This window comes from Salvelinus sp. IW2-2015, linkage group LG7 (genome assembly GCF_002910315.2).
Source record: "Salvelinus sp. IW2-2015 linkage group LG7, ASM291031v2, whole genome shotgun sequence".
Lineage (NCBI taxonomy): Eukaryota > Metazoa > Chordata > Actinopteri > Salmoniformes > Salmonidae > Salvelinus > Salvelinus sp. IW2-2015.
This window is the reverse complement of record NC_036847.1, coordinates 24,701,797-24,720,117: the sequence shown is the minus strand read 5'-3', so window position 1 is coordinate 24,720,117 and position 18,321 is coordinate 24,701,797. Positions and strand designations below refer to the sequence as shown.

The following is an 18,321-nucleotide window of genomic DNA, read 5'->3' as shown; positions in this document are numbered from 1 at the left end:
ATCGCCATCAACTCACAGCCAATCCCCTAAAACCAAACCGTACTTATTTCAATAATGATACGTTTGAACCAATCAGCTTATGGTGGGCGTGGAGAGGTCCTCTCGCCGGCTAAATTCATTCCTCGTCGAGCACAATCGTTCTATTATACTAGAATGGCGACTGCTGTTTTCGGTCGTCAATGTACAACAGGCAGTAATACTGCAAAATCACACAAAGAACACCTGYGAAAAGGTAAGGATTCACGACGGAGACAGGCGGCTCTTTTGTTCCTCAACAACATATCTTTAGACGGAAGGCCTTTGTATCATCTCAGCAATGGAAACCACGGTCAAAGGGAGGCCGCCGAGCTCCGAAATCGAGACGCCACCGGGGCACAGGCGACTGGACACCCTCTTTTCTCATCGAGTATCTACGGAACCGTCTCCCTTGTGGCACCGTCCTTGGCCGGTGGCGCTGCTCCTACTGTGGCGGGGATCAGTGGACTGAGCCCAGTCCCTCCTAATTTGGGCATGTCTACAGACACGGGCTCAAGTACTGCTGTGCGGTGTAGTGAGGTGTTTTTTGAGGGTGTTGACCCCATGGTTCCACCAGATACCCCTCTGTGCCCCACCTCTGGACCTCAGACATTCAATCCAAGTGCCAAATCATCATTTGTGCTCCAGACTCAGAATTCCGTTCCGGGAGATACACAAAGGTGGGAAATATTATCTAGYTACTACGTTTGTATTATAGGGTGGTAAACAATAAGGGATTAATCTGTCATAATAACCATCAGTCACGACTGGGTGTTACTCACTCTGCTTTTGTATTCATTGTAACCAACATTGGCTGTTTCAAAGTTTGACAGAATAGGCCTGATTTATAAATGTGGTCTATTTACTTCCGCGTATCTCATTTCAATATAGAAATCTACGGTAACTCAAATGGCCACAGACTAGACCTTACGTCGAAATTGTAGTTATTTAAATCTATTTCTCAAAACAATCATTAGAACGTCTTAATTGTCAGCTGCCACATTGAAAAAAATCTTATTTCCCTGTCAGTCCTTTTAAAAAAACCTCTGCAGCGACAAATGTAGCTGAGGAACGCTCAACTCTGTTCTAGTATAAAGGCGGAGTAGAGTTTTGATTCAATAAGTTGTGCAACACTTGTAGCTGAGGAACGCTTAGCTCCTTTTAGCAAAGCTAGTATCTTACACACTAGCATTGCTAGGAATTAGCTTGTATAAAAAAAGATAATAGCCCGTCAAAGGCGAGAGGTTAAATACAATTCAATTTCAATATACTCCGAGTCTGCCCTGCAGATTGTCCACAGGGTTGGTCCTCATGCAGGGGGAAATTGGTCGCGCGATTTACTAGCAACACCCTTTACCATCGGTCGATATGTACAAATGTCAATTCTAAAAACGCTTACCTGTACCCGTTTGTTATGTACAACCGCGTTCCTTCCGCGGGATCCGAAATTCACACGTTTTAATAAACCCTTATCAAATACAACCACCGACCTTTTCCTAATTTGTGTTGCTCAACTCAGCGCGAATGCGCATGTGCCAATTGTATTTTGGCTTACATCAAGGACGCTACGTGAGCAACACAAATGTGAGAAAAAGTAGGTATTGTTTAGGTTTGGACCACGGTTGTACAGGACAAACATACGTACTGTAGGCCTACAGGTAAGCGTTTTCAAGATTGAACTTTTTTCAAGTCTTGACTGCTGGTAACTCAATGTTGTTACTAGCAAATCGGCGCCCAGTTATAAACACTCAACCCTGCCTTGATATAAGAGAACAGTTGGACGATCGCTTAGCTGCTTATAGCAACGCTAGTATTTACACACTGGGGTTGCTGGAAATTGGCTTGCAAAAAAACGGAATAGTCCGCCAGAAGTTAAAATATTCTGTCCATTGTCTGTATAGTTGGTCCTTATGCAGAGGGCAATTTGAGAAAAAAACACAATGGAACTTAAAATGAAACTTTCCACACCTGGGTCTGTTGTAGACCTATGAAGTTCCTCTCCTTACTCGTGTCAAAATAAAAGTCCCCTACAAGTTCTTGCTTTTTTTTGTGCAGGTATGGCGCACGTGCTGAACTTTTATTTTGACATGAGGTTATCAGAGAGGAAGTAGGTCTAAAAAGATACCCATGTTTGAGAAATCTGTTTAATTTTTGTTCTATTAGATTTTTTTTCTTCTCAATTTCCCCCTGCATAAGGACCAACCCTATGGGCAATCGGCAGGGCAGACTCGGGAGTAGGTTGAAATKGAATTTTATTTAACTTCTCGCTTCTGAGGACTATTCGTTTTTTACAAGCTAATTCCTAGCAATGCTAGTGTGTAAGATACTAACAATCAAATTGTATTGGTCACATACGGATATTTAGCAGATGTTTCTAAAAACAGCTAAGCCTTCCTCAGCTACAAGTGCTGCACAACTCATCACTAAATTAAACTACAGTTTCATACAATTATCTGATAGTTCTTACATATTTAGTTGATATTGGTTTGTTTATTTTAACATTCTTTGTAATGCTGTGCTTTGTGTAAACATTACATTAATTGTTGTCAGACCTTCTGTGTTATCATCTCACCTTCTCCTCCAGCCACCACATCTGTCTTGCTCTGCATCTTACCTCTCCGTCATTCTCTTTGAACATGTTTAGAAAAACAAACATATAACTTCAACTCCCTCTCACACAACATTGTGATTTTGGCATTATTATTCAGACATGTCATGTAAATTAATCTTTAAGGTCTTCCTTAGTTTATTATTTCAAGAAAATGGTTCATTCTTCCTCCATATTTGTTTACCTCCATATTCTAAAACTCACTGACAAATTATATGGTACTGTTGCGACCTGTTGGTCCAGACATTAGACATTACTAATGTTGACGTTTAATTGACAATTATGTGTCCTCCATTTTGTCTTAGATCACGGAATCATTCGGGCTCTCCAAAACCTGCAAGGGTGGGCAAGAAGGTCCACTTTATCAAGAATATGAGGCAGTACGACACAAGAGGAAGCAGGTGAGTTTAAGTAGTAGATGAGGGGGTGCAGGAGATGTGTGGAGTAAACTGTGTATTCTAATGAAGTGAACAACCAAAACAAAATGTATAAAGCATTCTTCTATAGGCTCAACAAGTGGTATCAAAAAAAGTAATTCTAAATGGCATTTTAGTGACCCATGACATACAGGAAATGAATTGCATTCATAAGCATAGCCTTTATAGAGAAGAGGGAAGAAGATAACAGAACGACTGTGTGGATTGCAACAGTGCATTTAATCAAATCAAAACACCAAAAAGGTGTCCAGTGGAATTATAACCCTCCCTGGCATTAACAGTAAAATACCCCTTATGTAAGATGGGACTGAACTATCACACTCAAGCTGCACTCAACCTATTCTCACTCTGTTTAACTTAGTCTCTTACTCAATGTGTTTTTTATGAATGAGGAACCTGGGTGAGGCCTATAGGGCTACAGCCTAGTCAGGTTGTCTTAGAAAGAAAAGTTTCCCTGGATACACAAAGATAAGACACACATTTTTCTAAACTTATTTGTTTCAACAAGGCAAACAGTTTTAGAAGCCCTCTCATTTTTCCCTACCTGAAAATTACTTAATCATAGACAATATCACGTCCATAGTCGTTTTTGCATGTTTTCCTGAACTTAGTGCAAAATGCAAATACAGGATCACACGTTGCTGGCATGTTGTAAGATGTTTTGCAATAACCAGAGCCATGTATATAGAGAGATGGGACATTGAGGTTTCTGTATCATGATGCATTTACGTGGCACTGCAGCCATGTTGGCGTACAATTAACATTACATGCGGAATATAATGTCTAGAAAGAGCATTATGGTGCATTTACATGACACTTAAAAATTAAATGGCAGTCCTGTTAGCGCTCCAGTAAAGATGGTATCCGCAGTAGGGGAAACTGCGCCACTGACCACCCAACAGCCGTAGTTATTGTTTCTGTTTTGTTAACAAAGCAGAGCTGGGAGCGGCGCGGATTTGGTAAAAAAAAAGTTAGAACAGCAGCATATGCAATTCACGGTTTATCGCGTGTGCAATGATGTCCGGGTGGGAAACAAATGTGTTCGTTGTTTGCAGTAACTTCTTGGTTGTTGTAATATTGCAAACGGACTGTACCATGGAATCGGTACATCAAAAATCTATTCCCGGGGCCTCCCGGGTGGCGCAGTGGTCTAGGGCACTGCATCGCAGTGCTAACTGCGCCACCAGAGTCTCTGGGTTCGCGCCCAGGCTCTGTCGCAGCCGGCCGCGACCGGGAGGTCCGTGGGGCGACGTACAATTGGGCTAGCGTCGTCCGGGTTAGGGAGGGTTTGGCCGGTAGGGATATCCTTGTCTCATCGCGCTCCAGCGACTCCTGTGGCGGGCCGGGCGCAGTGCGCGCTAACCAAGGGGGCCAGGTACACGGTGTTTCCTCCGACGCATTGGTGCGGCTGGCTTCCGGGTTGGAGGCGCGCTGTGTTAAGAAGCAGTGCGGCTTGGTTGGGTTGTGCTTCGGAGGACGCATGGCTTTCGACCTTCGTCTCTCCCGAGCCCGTACGGGAGTTGTAGCGATGAGACAAGATAGTAATTACTAGCGATTGGATACCACAAAAAGGGGGGAGAAAATGGGATAAAATAAAAAAATAAAAAAATTAAAATCTATTCCCAACTATTTTGCAATCTGTATGGCACAGTTGTCAACATCCTGGTCCTCAAATGAAACTGGTATACATTCCTATTTATGCTATTTTTATTCCTCCGCCAGTTTTGATCGTTTATATTGGGCAGACAGACCCGTTCCCTACCGCCTCCCGCTGCCACCCGCCTCCTCCATTTTTGGGGCAATGCTGTAATCAATTGGTTGTACTCTTGGATTSAGCAGACCTTCCCGTACAATTCTGATAACTCCATGAAGGACGTAACTCTACCATTACAATATCATTTAAGAACAAAATACCCTTTTCAAACATCTTTCCCATAAATACAGGTATTTTATCAACCAGCACATTTGAGTTCAGCCATAATATTTGTTGTAATATTTGTTCTATCTTTCCAGGGGGATGAAATTGAAATTGTAGCCAGTTCTGCAATGCTTGTTTGAAAAAGACAGATACTTTTTWWAAAAGTATCATTTTCAATTAATCGAAAATGAGACATGGCAATCTGCACAAATGCAAAAAGGCAGTTTTTAAACAATGGATGAGCTTCTCTTATTAATCTACTTGAGAACCATTTAGGGTTCAAATAAAACTTTTGAATGAGTGAAGCTTTTAGAGAGTTTAGTGCTTTTATATTTAATAATGTCAACCCACCCAATTCATATTCATTATATAGGTATGCTCTATGCTCATTTTATTTTGTCTGGTTTAGCGTCCCAGATAAAGCAAAATATTTTTTGCTCATATGATTTGAAAAACGAATCATCAGGAGTAGGCAGCGCCATAATTAAGTGAGTAAACTGAGATATGACTAAGGAGTTAATCAGGGCAATTTTTCCATAAATAGACCGGTATTTACCTCTCCATGGTTGCAGGATCTTGTCTATTTTTACAAGTTTTCTATTGAAATTCATTTTGGAGAGCTTATTTATATATTTTGTGATATGAATACCGAGTATGTCTACTTCACCATCAGCCCATTTTATAGGTAAGCTGCAAGGTAATGTAAAAGTTGTATTTTTKAAGGRTCCRATATGTAATATTGTACACTTATCATAATTAKGTTTTWGTCCARAGAGTACAGAAAAGTTATCTTTAATGAGACATTGCAGGGATCTAGCTTGCGGACTTAACATAAAACTTGAGTCATCGGCATACATGGACACCTTTGTTTTTTAAGCCTTGGATTTCTAATCCTCTAATGTTATTGGATCTGATTTTAATAGCTAGCGTTTCAATGGCCATAACGAATAGATATGGTGACAGCGGACACCCTTGTTTAACTCCTCTTGACAATTCAAAACTCTCTGAGAAGTAGCCGTTATTTACTATTTTACACCTGGGGTTGCTATACATAATTTTTTACCATGAGACTTGATATTGAGATCAGGTGCATTGTTTCCATTGATCGTCCTTGAGATGTTTTTACAACTTGATTGGAGTCCACCTGTGGTAAATTCAATTGATGGACATGATTTGGAAAGGCACACAGCTGTCAATATAAGGTCCCACAGTTGACAGTGCATGTCAGAGCAAAAAACATGCTATGAGGTCAAAGGAATTGTTCGTAGAACTCCGAGACAGGATTTTGTCAGGGGACAGATCTGGGGAAGGGTAACAAAACAATTCTACAGCATTGAATGGCCCCAAGAACCGTGGCCTCCATCATTCTTAAATGGAAGAAGTTTAGAACCACCAAGACTCTTCCTAGAGCTGGCCGCCCGGCCAAACTAAGCAATCGGGGGAGAAGGGCCTTGGTCAGTGAGGTGACCAAGAACCCCATGGTCACTCTGACAGACCTCCAGAGTTCCTCTGTGGAGAAGGGAGAATCTTCCAGAAGGACAAACATCTCTGCAGCACTCCACCAATCAGGTCTTTATGGTAGAGTTACCAGACAAAAGCCACTCCTCAGTAAAAGACACATGACAGTTCGCTTGGAGTTTGCCAAAAGGCACCTGAAGGACTCTCAGACCATGAAAAACATCTCATCGATGATCAATGGAAACAGGAGGCACCTGAGCTCATTTTCGAGTCTCATAGTAGGGTCTGAATACTTATGTAGGGTCTGAATACTTATGTAAGGTATTTCTGTTTTTTGGTTTTAATAAATTTACAAACATTTCTAAACCTGTTTTCGCTTTGTCATTATGGGGTATTGTGTGTAGATTGCTGAGGAAATTGTTTTATTTAATCCATTTAATAAGGCTGTAACGTAACATTGTTTTGAAAAGTCAAGGGGTCTGAATACTTTCTGAAAGCACTGTACACATTGAACTAATAAGTGCATTACTAATGCTGTAGTTTGGGTCGTTCTTGAATTGCGGTGGCATTTGGGCACTACATTAAAAAATGTAATTAAAGGCTTTCCATTCTAAATCAACTAATATGCTTTTTCTTTTTACATTAGGATAACGTGCCACCAGTAGGAGTAGTAACACCAATGAGACATTTTTGGTTATTCAGGATTTTCTTAATCGTAGGCCAGATACTCAAATCTAAGGTCATTAACCCTTTAAAAATGTATTTAAGTGATATGGTTAGGGCTGCCATACAGTATGTACCTTTTTGGGCGACCCGACCCGTTTAGTAGTATGTGACTGTAGCTGTTGTTTGTGTAGACTGACACTGCGGATGTTCTGTGTGCCTGTACTTGCTATCTGTGTCCTGCAGGATCATGATGATTTGTGCCAAGCGGTCTCTATGTGCTGCTTTCTCAGTGCTGCCCTATGGAGAGCGTATTCACCTCAGGTACAGACACATAGCCCTAACCAACTAGAGCCCACCTAATCCCTCTGTCTCACTATATGACCCAGCCATCCTCTCGTGTGTCCTGAATCGCCATCAGGAAAGGTTTTGTGTTATGATGATCACAGGTTTTAATGTGGAGCTGCATAATAATTATATAATGTATGCCATTTAGCAGACACTTTTATCCAAGTGACTTAGTCATGCATTCATACATTTTATGATGCATGATGGTGACATGAGTAGATTCTCTTTCTGCACACCCAGTGACCCAAAGTTGGAGGCGCACAAACTACAGCTGTCCTCTGGGGTGGCATCTGACCTGTTCCCTGGCCTGGAGGGCCTGGGGGTGGAGCTGGGTGCATATGGAAAGGTAAGGTTGCACTGGAGAGTAACTGCACACTGTCTGTGCTTTGTGTTCGTAAACGTCTCTCTTTCCTCATCAGACGGTATCGTACGCCCAGTTCCTTTTCCCCACTAATGCCCTGGTGAGACCGAAGAGCAGTGGAGCACTAGAGCCCAGCACAACACAGACACCCCTGTCCCGTTACCGAGGCAACGGCCAGAAGAACTACACCAACCCGTCTCGACTCAACAGCACCATAGGACAGGACCCGAGTACGCTCCACTTCACTAGAATACAGGTTACATGCACTCTCTCTTTAGCAAATTGTTTTTGCAAGTATTACTGTCTTCTCATTTAATATCATTTTTACAGATATAGAAGACCTGGCAGACTATGATCCCTACCTACTCAGTGACCCTCAGTGGCCTTGCGGGAGACACAAGAGAGTTCTTATATTCTCATCATATGTGGTAAGCATTCATATAACATTATACATGTTACATACACCTCACCACATTACTTTGTGACTAGACAATACATCACACGACACACTGCAGTCCAGAATGCTCTGATTTTGTTCAGTAGCACCATTATGAACTTAAAACAATCCATATTGTAAGGGATTTTATGACAAGTAAACTTTACTGCACATAGTAAACAGCATCATAATGCAATCTCTATGAATAGGATGAAAGCAAAGTTCTCATATTTATCTTGTTCCCTGTCTTCCAGACGACTGTTATTGAGTATGTGAAGCCGTCGGACCTGAARAAAGACATGAATGAGACGTTCAAGGAGAAATTCCCCTATATTAAACTGACCCTCAGCAAGATAAGAAGGTGCACGGTGCATGAACACGTTGTGCATTTTTGTCTACTGTCTGTTTCAATCTCTGAAAGTCACATTTGTATCTTTGTCTCCAAACCCTGCATTTACATATGCAAATCCTGCATATCTGCCTACCATACACACCCATGTGTAACCTCCCTCCTGTTTGACAGCCTGAAGTGGGAGATACGCGCGGTGGGAGAGGAGTGCAGTTTGCAGCCGGTCACAGTGGCTATGGCATTTGTGTACTTTGAGAAACTGGTGCTGSAGGGCCGCCTGAACAAGCAGAATAGGAAGTTGGTGTCTGCAGCCTGCGTCCTACTGGCAGCCAAGATCAGCAGTGACCTGAAGAAGCAGGAGGTCCGACAGCTGATTGACGTAAGTGAAGTCGTTTTTTTACATGTACAGTTGAAGTCGGAAGTTTACATACACTTAGGTTGGAGTCATTAACTAGTTTTTCAACTACTCCACAAATGTCTTGTTAACAAACTATAGTTTTGGCACGTCGGTTAGGACATCTACTTTGTGCATGACACAAGTAATTTTTCCAACAATTGTTTAGACAGATTATTTCACTTATAATTCACTGTATCACAATTCCAGTGGGTCAGAAGTTTACATACACTAAGTTGACTGTGCCTTTAAACAGCTTGGAAAATTACAGAAAATTATGTCATGGCTTTAGAAGCTTCTGATAGGTTAATTGACATCATTTGAGTCAATTGGAGGTGTACCTGTGGATGTATTTCAAGGCCTACCTTCAAACTCAGTGCCTCTTTGCTTGACATCATGGGAAAATTAAAAGAAATCAGCCAAGACCTCAGAGAAAAAATTGTAGACCTCCACAAGTCTGGTTGATCCTTGGGTGCAATTTCCAAACACCTGAAGGTACCACGTTCATCTGTATTAACACCATGAGACCACGCAGTCGTCATACCACTCAGGAAGGAGACGCGTTCTGTCTCCTAGAGATGAACGTACTTTGGTGCGAAAAGTGCAAATCAATCCCAGAACAACAGCAAAGGACCTTGTGAAGATGCTGGAGGAAACGGGTACAAAAGTATCTATAGCCACAGTGAAACGAGTCCTATATCGACATAACCTGAAAGGCCGCTCAGCAAGGAAGAAGCCATTGCTCCAAAACCGCCATTAAAAAAGCCTGACTACGGTTTGCAACTGCACATGGGGACAAAGATTGTACTTTTTGGGGAAATGTCCTCTGGTCTGATGAAACAAAAATAGAATTGTTTGGCTATATTGACCCTCGTTATGTTTGGAGGAAAAAGGGGGAGGATTGCATGCCGAAGAACACCATCCCAACTGTGAAGCACGGGGGTGGCAGCATCATGTTGTGGGGGTGCTTTGCTGCAGGTGGGACTGGTACACTTCACAAAATAGATGGCTTCATGAGGAAGGAAAATTGTGTGGATATATTGAAGCAACATCTCAAGACATCAGTCAGAAAGTTAAAGCTTGGTCGCAAATGGGTCTTCCAAAAGGACAATGACCCCAAGCATACTTCCAAAGTTGTGGCAAAATGGCTTAAGGACAACAAAGTCAAGGTATTGGAGTGGCCATCACCAAGCCCTGACCTCAATCCTATAGAAAATTTGTGGGCAGAACTGAAAAAGCGTGTGCGCGCAAGGAGGCCTACAAACCTGACTCAGTTACACCAGCTCTGTCAGGAGGAATGGGCCAAAATTCACCCAACTGATTGTGGGAAGCTTTTGGAAGGCTACCCAAAACGTTTGACCCAAGTKWAACAATTTAAAGGCAATGCTACCAAATATTAATTGAGTGTATGTAAACTTCTGACCCACTGGTAATGTGATAAAATAAATAAAAGCTGAAATAAATCATTCTCTCTACTATTCTGATAATTCACATTCTTAAAATAAAGTGGTGATCTTAACTGACCTAAGACAGGGAATTTTGACTATGATTAAATGTCAGGAATTGTGAAACTGAGTTTAAATGTATTTGGCTAAGGTGTATGTAAACTTCCGACTTAAACTGTACATATTGGTCATTTAGCAGACGCTCTTATCCAGAGCAACTTACAATCAAGTAGCACTCCTAACATGCAATTATATTATTCAACCTACCCATTTAAGCATTGCATACATTTTTTAAGAATTGAAAATACAGTACCTTGTGTGTTTAAAATGTATGGATAATTTTGCTCACGTCAGGATCACTTTAATGAATTTAATTGTTACGGTGATCAGAGCATTGGGCAGTATTGTAGGAGGTTGTCTTCTCGTTCTTAGCCCCCCTTCTCTTTCTCTCTCCATGGTTGAGCAGAAGCTGGAGGAGCGTTTTCGTATAAACAGCCGGGAGTTGATTCCATTGGAATTCCCTGTCCTGGTTGCCTTGGAAATGGGGCTCTACCTCCCTGACAGCAAGGTCATGCCGCACTACCGCAGGCTGGTGCAGCAGGGCTAAGCTGGAGCTTGGAGGTGGCCTGGAGAACTGGCCTGTGCCAGTTTTGATATTTAAGTCCTGATGATATTGATTGGAAATGCTGATCCTGAATCAGCACCTTGAGAGATGCACCTTCTGCCCTAGAATCTGTTCAGGTGTAGCAGGCCAGCCCAGCCTACATGCTCCTTATAAAAATACATATAACTGTTTAGGTACTCTATTTATTTGATTGAATGCAATCCAATATCTTGATAACTTGATATGATAATATCTTGATGAAGGATTTTTAAGAATATTTTCTGCAAAGCTGTTGGACTGTTTTTTTTTGTTTTTTTCATGTTTTGATTCTTGTTGGGTCAGCTTGTACTGAACTTCTTTCTGGGTGGTATATGRCATTCTGATGTGAATATTTTTTTCATAGAAGGGTTCAAAACCATGTTTATTTGTACAAACAGTACACCTTAAATATTTGCTAAGAAATTGCTAAAAAACTGAGTGTAGGATGGCAACCTGATGGGGGTGTCTGTAAGAACACAGAGGACTTTTACTCTTCTCTAGTTTATCTCTTTCAGTCCTAAAGGCATTGGTGCTCGKATGAGTCGCAATGATGGGTTACATGTGATCCGATGACAGATGTAGATGGTTTTAGTTGTCAGTACACGCATCTGTTTGTGTCCATTGTACTGGTTTGGTTGCTTGTGAGAAGAGGGCTAACGACTGCAGGTGAGAGCACAGGTGGTTGTTATGGAGGTTATGCATGCTGCTTGATGGAGGTGTGTGGCGACTAATGGGGGGCAGGCTAGGCCATGGTGAGTTACATTTTTTGTTGTTGATTTCTATAATAAAAAATGCTTTATTGAAGAGATGATAGTGTTGGAAAGTCGGAAGGGGTTATATTTGGCCTATTTCACACATATGCGGCACACACGCATACATGTGTGCTGGGTCAGCGGCTGTAACCGCAGGACCACACAGGCCACCGAAGTATGAGTTTTTACATTTGGCCTGCATCTATAAGCAGCCAAAAGGCATCTCCCGAGGGTTGACTTGTTGTTCAAAGGTTTAGTTATTATTTTTTAAATCAATAAACCAGATTAAGACTTGCAGTGCATTCAAAACGCATGACAGCGCTCTGTTATAGATGTCACAGATCACGTTAAAGGTGGTGATTGTTCCTTCTAATCCTCTGTACGTTCATTTCGAGCTGTGGGAAGAAGTCTTAACTTAAACTCTATTTAAAGGATGTGTCTGATAAGGTCCGCATAATGTGATGTTGATGATTGCCATATCAGTTTGAAATAATTTAGCCGCCCTGAAGTATTTCCCCGTCCAAAGGTACAGAAATGTTTTTTTTTTAATGTGTAAATGGTGCCTGGTATTGGTATCTTTGCTCATTGTAGCTTGTGTTGATCTTACTATTTATTCACTCACTTTGAAAATGACACATCAGTCATTGGACTTAAAAGGCCTCAAATGTGATTGAAATGACACTCTGGCCAGCCCAGAACTCTCATCCTCACAAACTATACTGTARAACCATCAGCGTTTCAGTTTTTATTGTATAATTAGTTTAAAACTTGGCTTAAGGTATTTTATTACCCTTTTCTTGAGTTGGAGTCTCAACAGTTTTGATCATGTCAGTACTGTAGCTAGCAATCAGTCTAATTGTGTAGACTTTAAATCACCACTGTGCAATCAACTGCCTCTTTGATGTTGGCGTTATCAATCTTCTATTACACAAATTACTTTTCTGCTGTGAATGGTTTTGTTAAGTTGCATGGTTAATGTTCAATCAAACCTCATATCAGTACCTGGTTGGTATTGTATATCAACACTCAGGTATAGGATTTGCAATAAGTATTCTTACCATATTGTTCAAAGTGCTGGATCATCCACAAGCCAGTTGTCATATTTTTTTTTAGCTCTCAGGAAATATCTTTGAATTAAAGCTTTTTTCCCCGCTGATCATTCTGGGATCATGGGATTTATCAAACAGAAAAACTCTGGAATGAGAGCAGGTAGAAACCAGTTATTTGTGTCCTAAAAAGTGGATTTATTTACAGTATTGTGTATTTCTCTTCATTTGCGTTGTATTATGCCACTTGACAAAACCGTAAGTGCCTAAAACCACCATGAGTTGAATGATGTATCAGTCCTATCCAGATATTATTCCCTCTTGTATTTCACTCTTATTGCTGTTGGGGTGTTGTTTCACCGTACCTGTGAATATCATGGAAAATTGGACTGCATAATGTGAAGCTCATTGTTCTGTGAGTGATCTTGGAAAAAAACATTTTGTACAGTAATGTGCAGATGTCTGCTGTGGTGTGACTGGATGTCTTTGTTTTGCAAATGTATGCTTAAAAAATTACCTCATGTAATTTGTTTAGAATGTGAAATGGTAGAACTTCTGAAAATGTTGTGCTCATGGATGGTGTCAATTTTGTAAACGTGTGTATATATATTTTTTAAATCAGAAAATATATTTAAACATTATCTAACCATTAAGACCGCATGACTTGAGTGTTCTTTTTTTTTTTTAGGCCAGGAAGCTACGGGTCACATTGGCACATGTAGCTGTCACTAGTTTACCAAGGCCCAAATCCTAAACAGTCACAATATTCTGGTTTGCAATATATCAGGGAACACATTTAATGTTATGTTGATTCAAGCTCTGAGGATTTGAGCATGTGTGCATCAATTTGTTATAAATTTAACACCCAATTGAGAGGGTAGGTGTCTTACATTCCATGAAATATATATTCTGATAGGAAATGGTAGACCGCTTCAGTGCTCTAAATAACAAATCAGCTAGTAAATTGTTTTAATAAAATATTTAATGAAACTGGACTAACACAGGTACTAATCCAAACTCATATCTTCGTCATCATCCTTGTCTTTGGAATCATCGTTCTCATGGTCAGACTTGCTGTCTGTCTCCATGGCTTTAGCAAAGGCCTCAATGTCTGGAATGGAGGAAAGCGCAATTAGAATTTCACTCATGAAAACAGCAGGTCATAACCTCTTATGGAAATCTTATTCAAAATGGTAGACACTAATGTTATGTAGGAATATCTGCACAGGCAGACCTGCATGTTATGTGTTCTATATACAAACAAGGTCCCTGGGTTCATGTTTTGTGGGCAGATACAGGACACTGACCTCCTTTGTTAGCTGCATCCACAGCTTCTGTTGGCAGCCCAAACGGGTTCATTAGAGGCCCCAACTGCCCTGAAGCCAGGGCACTACTGAACAGACCCATGGCCTACAAAGAGAATAATCACTGCTTTACATCATACATACTCATACTGTAGTATATGAAATTTAGCACTCAAGTGGTAACTAAAAGAAAGACCAGGATCACTTTATCATACTATAGTAAGTGTTCTAAGAAAACACTGCTACTCAAGTGTGCTCTACAGAGAAAGGAAGAGCACTGCTCAACACATACTCAGAGCAGTTTGTGTGTGTGGTATACCTGCTGAAACTGTGGGGAGGTGAGTATGTGGTGGAGCTTGTCGGTGCTCTGAGGCAGGGCCTCTCCTGAYGGCAGGAAAGGCAGCAGCCTCTCCTGGAYCTCAGCATTGGCCAGGATAGGAGCCATGATTTCAGGGGTAACAACACTGGCCAGGTTCACTTTAGAGAGAACAAACAGTCATTCATATTTCATACAGACATCAGACAGGTGATAAATACAGAGGGCCATTCTCAACTTCAGTCATGGATCTACTGCTGCAAGGTTTTATTTCACTGGTAACAGCATGATTACAGTCCCTTATTTCATTGTAAATGTCTTCAAGAGACTCCTTATTGCTCTGTCCACTGTTCTAAACTGTTGAGCTGTGTTGTGAGCTGCTCTATAATTTAGTTTAGTCCCTCACCTCCCTGCCCGGCTGCAGGTACATTCACGGTTGCTAGGATACTCTGCAGGTCACTCAGCTGGATTGGCTGGGTGGGGCTGGCTGCCCCGGCTGTGAGGGAGGGGGAAACAGGGGTGGCGGGTGAGGCCATGGGTGACACTGCACTGGTGGCAGATGGGGTGATGGGTGTGGTTGGCACCTGGGAGGAGCCCAGCTGGGTGACAGCAAAGGTGGGGGTGACCGCAGGAGACTGAGATGGACTGAGCGGGAGAGAGACCGAGAGACTAGCTAAATTCACAGGGGTTGTAATAAATGTAGAATAAGCTATCTGTAAAAGTTGGCTAAGTATTGAGTGTGTAGTCTAAGCTGAAGAGAGACAAGTGTATAAATGTACCAAAATCATTAATTTAGTAGTGAAGTAGTCTGTTGTCTTGTGGTACCTTGAAGAGGAGTTGCGGGCTGCAGGACCTCCACTACTTAGCAGGCTGGCCAGGCCCGGTTCAGCCAGAGCCCCAAGACCTCCTACAGACAGACACATGACAGAAATAGGGAGCGGATTATTAATTTGTCTCCCAAAGAATCCTGTTATGATAGACATTGTTGCAATTAATGACAACCCAATAGTCAKGCACTCCAGAACACATTCTCAGTCAATCCAGCTATCGGCTGTTTAAAGCACATTGCTACGAGTGGTAAAAAAAGACTGTACACTAAACAATAGCCACTTACCAAGACCTCCCAGTCCAGTAGGTCCAATGAGCTGCATGAGCTGGTTGTGACTCATGTTACCGAGGAGACTGCAGTCCATCCTCGCCTAGGACAGGAGGAAGAATGGAAAAATGTTCCCAAACGGATCAACACATCATGCACAAGGAGAGGCTGAGTGGGGAAGGAACTATTGTCTCTGAGAATGCATTGCTTCCTGTGTCAACATGCCACAGTACCTTTGCACTCTGTTTGAGTGTGTGCACCGTACCCTTCTTTAATCCTTACCACTCAGAGCAGACAGTTCATGCCCGCTGCTGCCTCCACTGTCCAGGGCTCCAGGCATAGGAGGGTTGTTAAGATACTCATTCACGTTACGGCAGTACTCCTCATCCTTATCAGCCTTGGACTCCTATAACAGAGAAACACTTTATTACACCAGGAACTTATTTTTCTCATACAATTGGCAGCTGATAACATTACCTTCCTCTCCAGATAAATATACAAAGGCGGCAGGCGTGGTGTTGGGTGTGTTTAGACAGGCTGCCCAATTCTGATAATCTTTCACGAATAGGTATTTTGACCAATCAGATCAGCTCTGAAAAATGATCTGATGTTAAAATATCTGATGTGATTTGTCAAAAGACCAATTAGTGGGGGAAAATATCAGAATTGAGCTGCCTGTGTAAACACAGCCATAGGATCTTCATCATGCCATACACACCTGCATCCAGAAGAACAGTCTCTTGGAGCCAGCCATGAACTTCAGAACAAACACCCGACCAGTAGTGCACTGGTTCACTCTCTTGAACTCACAATCGTCGGGGAAGATGATCAGGTCCTGAATAGGGACAATAATATTAATCACAAAGGTTAGTTAACCATGACAACACAAAGGACAGAGAGCGAGAAAAGTGCCACTGACATCCACGTTTCCAGAGGTCCGATCCTTCCAACAGAAATGAATGAGGGAGTCGTCAGTCTGAACATAGAATTGTCCCTTGCGCTTGCCTGGAGTCACTGTGCTACCCTTCATGGTCATCTTCCCTGCCCGAAACTCAACCAGGAATTTGCTGGAGGAGCCGCGGGACCCTGACACCACACTGGGAAACAGAGCTCCCGACATGATGATCTGGTGTTGGGCAACGATGATAAACAATGACAAAAGTTAGCTTGCTAGCCTAGCTAACGTTAGCCATCGAGTCAGCTAGCTTCCGAATTTTAGCTAGCTAGCTACGGGTATATCAACAATGTAGCAATCTAACCTTTAATTGCATTATCCTGAATTCAACATGTATCTAGCTACTTAAGTAATAGTGCCAATAGATACATATTTTTTAAAACACAAATTTACATTTTACTTTGAGATAGATGATGCCAGATGGCCTTGGAATCAGATTACGACACTGACTAGAGGAGAACGCAGCAATTTGATAGGTGAAGTGTCGTTTCCTAATCAACGGCTCTTTTTGGTGAACGTTGGGAACCGAATTGCATCGGTGAAAGAGCCAATTCATTTGGCTCTCTGGTTTGCAAACTGCTACTGCTTTTTGAGCTCAAAACAACGTTTAAATGTAGATACGTTACAGAATAATGAACTAAATAGGCTGAATTCTCACTGCAGAAACAATAAATAGTGGGGAGAGCATGGTCCACGATACTTTTTGCAGTGTTAAAAAAATATATATCAGSTGATCTAATAATTAGGCCAGGTAAAAATGTATTTGAACGCGCATTTCATAATGGTAGCCTACTTTTTGGCTTTTACATTGGATATTTTTTTTCTTCTTATTTCTTAGTCAAACCTTTACTTAACACCCATCCCGGATCCGGGAGCATCCTCATCAGTAAAAGCTGACTAGCATAGCCTAGCATAGCGCCACAAGTAAATAATAGCATATAAATATCATGAAATCACAAGTCCAATACAGCAAATGAAAGATAAACATCTTGTGAATCCAGCCATCATTTCCGATTTTTAAAATGTTTTACAGCGAAAACACAATATGTATTTCTATTAGCTAACCACAATAGCCAAGACTCAACCGCATATTTTCACCATGTTTCTACCGCATAGGTAGCTATCACAAAACCGACCAAATAGAGATATAATTAGTCACTAACCAAGAAACAACTTCATCAGATGACAGTCTTATAACATGTTATACAATAAATTTATGTTTTGTTCGAAAATGTGCATATTTGAGGTATAAATCATAGTTTTACATTGCAGCTACCATCAAAAATATCACAAAAGCAGCCAGAATAATTACAGAGAGCAACGTGAAATAACTAAATACTCATCATAAAACATTTATGAAAAATACATGGTGTACAGCAAATGAAAGATAAACATCTTGTGAATCCAGCCAATATTTCAGATTTTTTAAGTGTTTTACAGCGAAAACACAATATAGCATTATATTAGCTTACCACAATAGCCAAACACACAACCGCATTTATTCACCGCATAGATAGCATTCGCAAAAACCAGCAAAAGATATAAAATGAATCACTAACCTTGACCAACTTCATCAGATGACAGTCTTATAACATCAGGTTATACAATACACTTATGTTTTGTTCGAAAATGTGAATATGCGAATATGTAGCATCGAACATTGCGAATATGTAGCATCGATTCACCAGAATGTCCGGAGCGATTTTGGACACTCACCTAATCTGACCAAAGAACTCATCATAAACTTTACATAAAAATACTTGTTGTATGGCAAATG

At 41.3% G+C, this 18,321-nt stretch overlaps 1 protein-coding gene and 1 pseudogene across 1 annotated transcript; one reads left to right on the top strand and one right to left on the bottom strand.

Annotated features, from left to right (window-relative positions):
- The first annotated feature begins 36 nt into the window (after nucleotides 1–36).
- Nucleotides 37–13,528, top strand: cables2a (Cdk5 and Abl enzyme substrate 2a). The gene is made up of 9 exons (XM_070444560.1): nucleotides 37–695; nucleotides 2,929–3,024; nucleotides 7,346–7,423; nucleotides 7,688–7,793; nucleotides 7,867–8,038; nucleotides 8,139–8,236; nucleotides 8,499–8,605; nucleotides 8,768–8,972; nucleotides 10,899–13,528. The coding sequence occupies exons 1-9, from the start codon at nucleotides 55–57 to the stop codon at nucleotides 11,037–11,039; spliced, it is 1,644 nt and encodes a 547-aa protein (XP_070300661.1). The 5' UTR covers nucleotides 37–54; the 3' UTR covers nucleotides 11,040–13,528.
- Nucleotides 13,529–13,837: 309 nt separating this feature from the next.
- LOC111966679 (proteasomal ubiquitin receptor ADRM1-like) lies at nucleotides 13,838–16,741 on the bottom strand (annotated as a pseudogene).
- Nucleotides 16,742–18,321: the final 1,580 nt, after the last annotated feature.